The sequence below is a fragment of the Rhipicephalus sanguineus genome, chromosome 6 (genome assembly GCF_013339695.2).
Source record: "Rhipicephalus sanguineus isolate Rsan-2018 chromosome 6, BIME_Rsan_1.4, whole genome shotgun sequence".
NCBI lineage: Eukaryota > Metazoa > Arthropoda > Arachnida > Ixodida > Ixodidae > Rhipicephalus > Rhipicephalus sanguineus.
Window position 1 is genome coordinate 144029581 of NC_051181.1, and position 8081 is coordinate 144037661.

The 8081-nt window shown below is 47.9% G+C and overlaps 1 protein-coding gene across 1 annotated transcript; it reads right to left on the reverse strand.

The window, feature by feature from the left end:
* Positions 1-5975: 5975 nt before the first annotated feature.
* LOC119396624 (transcription factor Sp8-like) lies at positions 5976-7490 on the reverse strand. The gene has a single exon (XM_037663909.2). It carries the CDS (start codon positions 7273-7275, stop codon positions 6190-6192), a length of 1086 nt encoding a protein of 361 aa, XP_037519837.1. The 5' UTR covers positions 7276-7490; the 3' UTR covers positions 5976-6189.
* Positions 7491-8081: the final 591 nt, after the last annotated feature.

The following is an 8081-nucleotide window of genomic DNA, read 5'->3' on the forward strand; positions in this document are numbered from 1 at the left end:
CTTTGCCGAGCTCAGTGATGCTCCTGTTTCTAATCTCGGTAAGATGGTCTAAAATAACGTATATGCAGAACGGGCTCATTTCGACACATTTACATATCTGGGACACTCCTAATTACCCCGTAACGTTTCGTATTTGCCGCCTTCACTAAATTTCTTATCTAAATTACTGTTGCCGTTGCATTTTTCTCTGCGTGTATGCGAGCTATCCTGATTTTCTTCCGCTACGATGTTTCCTGCGAGTTATTTACGCATTTTTGTTCACTTTTAGATTTTTAAATTTTACCTACTGTCGCCGCTCCTTGTCTTCTGTAGTGTATATTTAGTTATTGTGTTTAATTTCGTGTCAGTGCACCAATCGTTGTGTTATTTTGTTAAATTGTTCTTGTTTTCTCTATAATCTTTATGCAAATCATTTACTCTACGGCCCAGTTTTGTATAATACCCCACAAGTGCTTTTAAATAAATAAATAAATAAATAAATAAATAAATAAATAAATAAATAAATAAATAAATAAATAAGCGATCGTAGGTGTCACTGCTTATGCTTATCGCGTCACTCTGTTTTTGCTTTCACCACTCGCTAGGCTGTGAATTCCTGCTATGCTGAGTTTATCTGCAGCAATGTAACAATGCAACAGCGCAAGATGCCTATTGCCCCATTGCAGTGTAGTCCAATGCGTGCAGGCATCACTGTACAATGAGTCTGCATCACTGAAGGCAAAATATGCGGACAAATTACTTTTTTTGAAAGCCGTAGCATGTCTAATGCGCTTTCTTCTTAGTGCAATATTCACCAGAGTGCCGCCGGATTACACTTTATTTCTTTGCAAAAGCATACTCATGAACCACTGCTATGTGATGACAGATCGCTTAGCTTTGCAAATGCGTCGAGAATGAGGTCAATTCGACCTATGTACTCGCGTCAGTCATTGTCGTTTCGATATGCTGACGCACTCACCTGTTCTCATTTGTTCCTTCTGTTGCTTTTCGTGTCACGAAAAGTGCAGACCGCCGCAAATTGTTGAATGCTGAACGTTGCTACATGTTTCTCGATAACTCGCACCCTGCTCCGCAGCCATACTTTGATAAACTATTGCAGAACAAGCGGTCTTCATGGAAGCATATGCGCTGCAAACGTTTCAACACTCTTAAGGTTGTGAATGTATTTGTCGTTGTCATGCGATGCTTATGAGGCATTATTCAACGAAGCAATATGAGAAGTATCCCCTTCATTTACTGGTTATAATAGGCTGTCAAAAGCGTGTCGATGTTGCACAGTTTTGTTCCAAGGGGGTGCGGACTTCACTGAAATAAAGTCAAGGGCCTCGATTGTTCATTTCTTTAGTGAGTCGTCGTAATCGCACAGTTAATAGATCTTAGATTTAGTCTACACTTGTTCGTGTCGCGCTTTTTCACGCGCGCACACACACACACACACACACACACACACACACACACACACACACACACACACACACACACACACACACACACACACACACACACACACACACACACACGCGCGCGCGCGCGCACGCACGCACGCACGCACGCACACACGCACACACACACACACACACACACACACACAACACACACACACACACGTGTTAAAGAACCTCAGGTGGTCGAAATTTCCGAAGCCTTCCACTACGGCGTCCCTCATAATAATTTTCATTATTCTACTCTGAAATAATTATTTTGGGACAACCCGACTATGTATTATGTGGCCAGCGATGCAACATAATTTGCAGGAAGGAATGACATTTTGATGACTCCCTGTTTTGTGATTTATATCACGTGACACTTTATAATGAAGTGCTACACCAGGGTTGCCAATGGTGGCTACTTTTCGCCAAATTGGCGAATTTGAGAGGCCCGTGGCGACCTAAAATTATGAATGGCGACATGGCGAATTTTTGGCGATTTTCGGCTTAGGTCTCCACCGAGTTTTGAATCCTAAGCTCAGTGTCTTACCAACGAATGAGCGGCAACATTCTCAGTACTTTTCTTGGTTTTAGACCCACGAGTAGAATGTGCACATTACGCGTCATTCGGTATGTCCGTCCTGTAACTCGTGTGTACCTCCTCAATTCATCTAGAGAGTTAATAAAACGTTTATTTGATGTTCTGTGAAAATAAGACCAATGAGTGGGATCCTTAGTTCGGGATACCATCTAGATGCAGGAGGTACTGGAACGTCCCCCAGCGACATTCTAGCAAAATGTAAGTCAGCGGACTGCCTTGCAAACCGCGAAGGGGCAGTGATTGACTATAGGTTTATGGCTTTAGGTGCTTTAACCTTATCTGAAGTTTCGCATCTGAAGGGGTAAGACGACGGGTTGGCCGCGTGTTCCGCCCATTTGTTCCGCCAAAGCTCCAACTGCTCTGAATAGCTTGGCGACTTATTCTCTGTTGCAGTACCCCCAGTTCAGCTCGCAAACACTGTTTTGAAATAGCGAAGAGAGGCGGATACGCGGCTATTTCTGCAATAAAAATATTTATTGAGGCGTTTTTCACTGTTCTCGGTGAGCGTGCGCGAAAAAACAATTGCTATATAACATTTTACATTGTTATACAGCAATAACGCATCGGATTGACGCGTGTAGATATAAGTAACTATAAGAAAGGGTCGGTGATGTCCGGTATCATATTAGATCACACTGAAAAGGTGTAAGACTCACTAATGATCGGTTCCTGTAAGAATTCTGTCGTGTTACCTTCAATAAACCTTTTAATCCTTTTAATTCATATAAGGGTACGTAAAGCTGTCTACAAATAATGCTTTCACGGTTTTCGCCCAAGGTTTATACCCCACTTTTAGCTTTGAAACGAGAGGACAGGCATGGAAGGATATCATGAGCGTTTCGTTCATTCACCCTTGCGCCACCACGCACATCTTGCGGCTAGTCGGAGTAGCAGCATCATGCACTCCCATGGTAGGGTGGCTACCCATGGTGAAGCGGGCGATACGACTGGCATCGAGAAACGTCAATATAATTTAAGGGTCTTGGATGGTACTGTATTCTACGCGGCTATACGTGAGTGGAAATTTTTATTACTGGGTATGCCGCACATATATAGAATGGCTACTTTTTTGGCGAAATTTGTAAAAAAAAAATGGCGACTTTTGGCGACCTTTTGCTCATCGTTTGGAGACATTTACTCGAAAGTCAGTGGCAACCCTGTGCTACACGGAAGTTGTATAGTGAATAAGTGCGCATGTGCGGTGTGTGTGTCGACAAAAAGAAAGAAAGAGAGAGAAAGAGAGAGAGAGAGTAGACAGAAAGAATTAAAAACCGCCGCAAAGTAAAAAAAAATGCATTGGCGTACTAAAATGTTCTGGAACATCTTTATCTAACCCAACTAGTTATTCCTAAAAGTGAAGTACTTCTGTCACCGAGCTTCTTCGTTTTGTAAGAAATCATGCATCTGTATACGTCACTATGCTAATGTAATGCTGTAGGTATATCGTATAGTAAATACGTTTGTTACACTTGAAACCGTTCCTTAACAACCTTACGGGAGCAAGAAAGGTTTCCAAGCTTGACAGACACCCTGATGTGTGTAATTACACGCATCTTGTAAGATCCATATAAAACGCCATGCATGTTGCAAACCTGAAGGGCGCAGGAATGTGTGTGCATTTAAGCGTTCACTTAGCGTCCCTATGAGCGTTCAACCTGTAAAGTGCAAGTGATACAATGCGCTTCGTAAAAGCATCACGTACGCAATCTCTGTGTATATATAACTGCAACATTAAATGACGTCAGAGAAGTAGGAACGTCAAGCTTTATGCACGTGGCTTGAAGGAATCAAACCAGCTAGCTCACTGTTGTTCATTGAGTTGCAGCTCTGGAAGTAGCATACACTTATTACGATGGCGCAGTAAGCGGGAAGTCCTGGGTTCGATTGCCAGCTTCGAAGACAGTGCGTCTTTGGGCGAATAATATGCGAAGCTTACAATGCGCTCAACCTCTCGAAGCATTATAATTGTACTGGCAGGGTAAAAAAAATTTATGCGATGCGGTTTCCGGCAAGAAGTCCGGATGATATCAGCTCACATTCAGCATTACAACACTACGTATACATACGTTTACAGCTGAACTCGCGTTCGCAGAATAAAAAAGATATAATTCTGTTTTCTCAGATATTGCATTCGGTAATTTTTTTTCACTCTGTCTGTACACATGCCTCATGCAGAGACTGCGCGTCATAATCTCGAGCACGAGCGAAAGCTGTCATGGTCGAAACACGCCGCTTACGTAGTAGATTATTCTGTTTAAATCTGCGCAGCGAAGTCCGTTATGCGCGAAATTCCTTAAGAAAAGAAAAAGCACCTGTATGCATGTGTTCTAGGGATTGATTGATTTATTTTAGCTTAAACTGTAGTGTGCCATCGCTTTTGTTTTTTTGAAGTAATTGTTGATGTATCACTCGGAACAGTTGACAGGCGAGTTGTCTAGACAGTGCTATGTGTAAATCTGTGTATGAAAGAAAGAAAGAAAAAAGTGCTAAATCGCCTTGAACTGTAAATATAAGGCGGTGCGTCTTTAAATGGCCTTACATGAAATTGCTCTCCCGGGGTGCTGTTCTGGTCATTGTCAAATTTTGCTGTGTTGTCAAATTCCGCCATTGATCAACATTGATTGGCCCAGAGGGCTGCTAAGGCCTCTCTGATTGGCTTAAGATGCCGCCATTACGAAATTTGACAATATGGAGGAATCTTACAATGCCCAAAATAGCACCACTTGTCCCCATTGAGTCCGCAGCCGTGATCGCAATAAAAATAGCTGGATTCTGGATTTTCTGTTAATTGCCTACTTATTTTCTTATAGGGATGTCTAAATGTGTGCAAGAATTGCTGATGAGCATTAGACATAATCGATGGTAATGGAATATATAGTTAAGAGTGGTTTTGCAAGAACCTCGTGACAATTGTTCGCGATGCTAGAAAACACTTTGCAGGCGGTACAACTAGGGCTTACGATAACGCACCTAACGTTTTTAGTCCGCGTTAGTAACGCACACGTTAAAGATGCACTTTTAACATACGTTCAAGACGATAACAAAAATTAACCGGGCAAAAAGATATCGATTTGATCACACATCTCTTGTACGGCCCCAATCGTATGCACTCGTATTTTGAGCGTGCAAGTCTCTAGATTGAGCTGTCTTTACTGTACGACTGTTCTCGGAACAGCCGTTTGTGCTAACGCGATAATAACAGTACTTTGGTCTTCGCACCACTGGAAACAAAGCATTGGTACCGCCGTTTCAATCAGTACCGAGCAAACCGTTTTGGATACGCATGATCAGGGCTATGTGCGCTTGCAACGCTAACTGCAAAAAACGTTAGTTTTCATGAAGACACTGTTTCGAATACAGATCAGCTTTATCTCGAATCTTTTCTTCTATTCCGTATGAAGAAGTTCGCGATGCGAGCGTCGGGCGTGCGTTTAGAAACCGTAGGGAACAAATGCGCCGCTTGCATGGAAATGAACAAGCGCGGTGACTTAACCAAGCTTTCGCAATCGGGACTAATCTGAGTCAAAGCAAGCAATGACCGCTGTCAGGGCCGCAGCGCGCGAGATTATGCCAGGCTTCCGGATATCCTGGTTGAGTGTGCGGTATGAGCGAATGCTGCTCGTCAAGCGCAACACATTGCGTTCTAGACAGCGGCATCCGCACGGAAGTTTGCCGCCGCCGCTCGGAGTGGTGGAGGGAAAATTCCGGGCCCCTGTGACTAATGGGACGGATAGCGCGAGGACCGAACTGCGCCGATAATGAGCCCTCGACAAACCGCGTGAACGATACGCGGCGTACGCTTGACAGTTATAGCAACGAAGACAAAAGCCACGAGTCCAATGTGCAGAAGGAAAAAATATGAACGGCGCTTTTATTAGACACGTCCGCGCGTCCCTTTGGACGAGCGGGGAGTCTCGAAGAAAGAAGGAACAAATATGGTTCGTGGGTTCGTAACGGCAGCACCACCACATAGCGCACCCGTCTTCTATCCAGCGGGAATCCGCCACGCAAATAATGGAGGTCCTGAGATTGGCACTGGGCACGAATGGCAACGAAGACGACTATACGGTAGAGACGCGCGGCTCGGCCGCGTCCTCACTTCAGGTCCAAGAGTATTAACGTCAGGTAACGGTGACAATGGGGCGATGAGAGGAGGGAGGGTCAGGCGCGAGCGACGGCAGATGTCCGTGACCGGCCGGCGGTCAGTGGTCCCGCGTTCACCTTGTCCCTGCGGTGAACTTTGAGGTGCTTGGCGAGGTGGTCGGAGCGAGAGAAGCGCTTGTCACAGATCTGGCAGCGGTACGGCTTGATGCCCGAATGCGAGCGCTTGTGACGCGCCAGTTCGTCGGAGCGCGAGAAGCGCCAGCCGCATCCGGGCCACTGGCACGCGAATGGCTTCTCGCCCGTGTGCCGCCGCAGGTGGGCCTTCAGGTGCGAACTCTTGGAGTACACCTTGCTGCAGCCCGGGTACGAGCAGCAAAATACCTTCTCTTCCTCGCTGACGGCGACGGGAACCGGTGGCTGCGGTGCTCGGTTGGCCTGCCTCCGCGGCGTCGCGCCGTTGGAAGACGCGGCCTTTGACTTGCGCCCGGAACCCATAGCTCGTTGCCGCTGCGGTAGCCAGCTCTGGTTGGGCCTTCGCATCAGAGGAGGCGGCGGAGGTGGTGGCTGCGGCTGAGGTACGGGCAGCGCGGGACTAGACGCGGTAGACGAGAACGAGTTGAAGCAGAACGATTCACCTTCGCTGAGACTGGACATGAGCGTCTTGAGGCCGACGCCGAGCACGACGAAGTCGTCGAGACCGTCGGTGGGGTACTCGTCGGACCAGTCGACCTCGAGGCACCCTTCTGGAGTCGGCGACGAAGACGTGGGCGAGGCGGCGTCCTCGTAGCCCGAGTCCGGGCTGAAGTCCGCCGGCTTCTGGTGGTAGTCGTGGCCCGTGGCAGTCCACACCGCCTGGGCGTTAGACTGCTCGGTGCAGAAGAGCGGGTAGCACGGCTCGGCGAAGATGCCGAATTCGGGAAGCTGCATCAACGCGGCGTCCGTACCGACGTTTGTTTGGTGGCAGGTGGTGGACGTCGAGGCGCTGTCGTCATCCTGCACGCTGTCGCTGGAGAAGAGCGAGTCCAGGTCTGTTCCCAGTTCGTCCAGGGAGAGGTCTTCGAAAGAGAAGGCCGCCGTGCTGGCAGCGGCTAGCGTGGAAATTCCGCCGTCCATCGCAATATCAGCAGCCGCGGCGGCTGGCATTGCGCGACAGGTAGCTTTGTTGTTCTTCTTTCCCTAGAGCTCGCTCGTTAGCATCACTTCGAGAAAAAAATAAAGACGGCAGCGAGAGCGACTCAGCGCGGCGCGTAGCTGATTCTTCCGCGAAGCGACGGGTTGTCCGTAACGCCGGACGGTTGGCACGGCTTCTGGCCGTCCCCGCTCGGTGCTTACTCTTCTCCTCTGCGTCGCCGGTCACGTCACGTCGCACGCCTAGAACTCTCGCCGCCTCGATTGGCGCTCGCGGGCGCACGTGATAAAGGCGATATGTTTCGAAGCGCCGCCTTCCCCCCCCCCCCCCCCCCCCCCACCATCGCTTCAATGCAACCACGTGCATCATCAACACCCCCCCCCCCTGCGCAATCACTCCGTTGAACGAGTAATACGCGCGCGCCTGCGTTTCTCTGTCTCAGCGCACTCGCAATCCTGAATGGAGCGAGAGCTCACCGTGGATTACTGCGAAGCCGGTGCTCGTGTGATACGATAGCATACGGCGGCAACGGCTGTGGCAGCGATTGCCTCAAGGAGATAAAAGAATCGCATGTCGATACGCATTATCGGCATTGTGCGGCGCTCTCGCCGTCTTACGTGTTACCTGTTGTATCTTCACTTGTTTTCTTTTTCTGCAGAGAGAGAGGGAGTCATGTGACAATGTACGCAACATATCCATTCTATAGCAATTAATGAAATATCGCTGCATGGTGCGGTGAACGAAACCGTTGTAATGAACCGATTGAAACGTAGTTTTCTGTCTGCGTTTTAAGTCAAATGTGTGAGCTAAAACAAAGAAA

Bases quoted from the DNA above. Each gene is read 5' to 3' on its own strand.
- LOC119396624 (XM_037663909.2), bottom strand. From the start codon at position 7,275: ATGCCAGCCGCCGCGGCTGCTGATATTGCGATGGACGGCGGAATTTCC.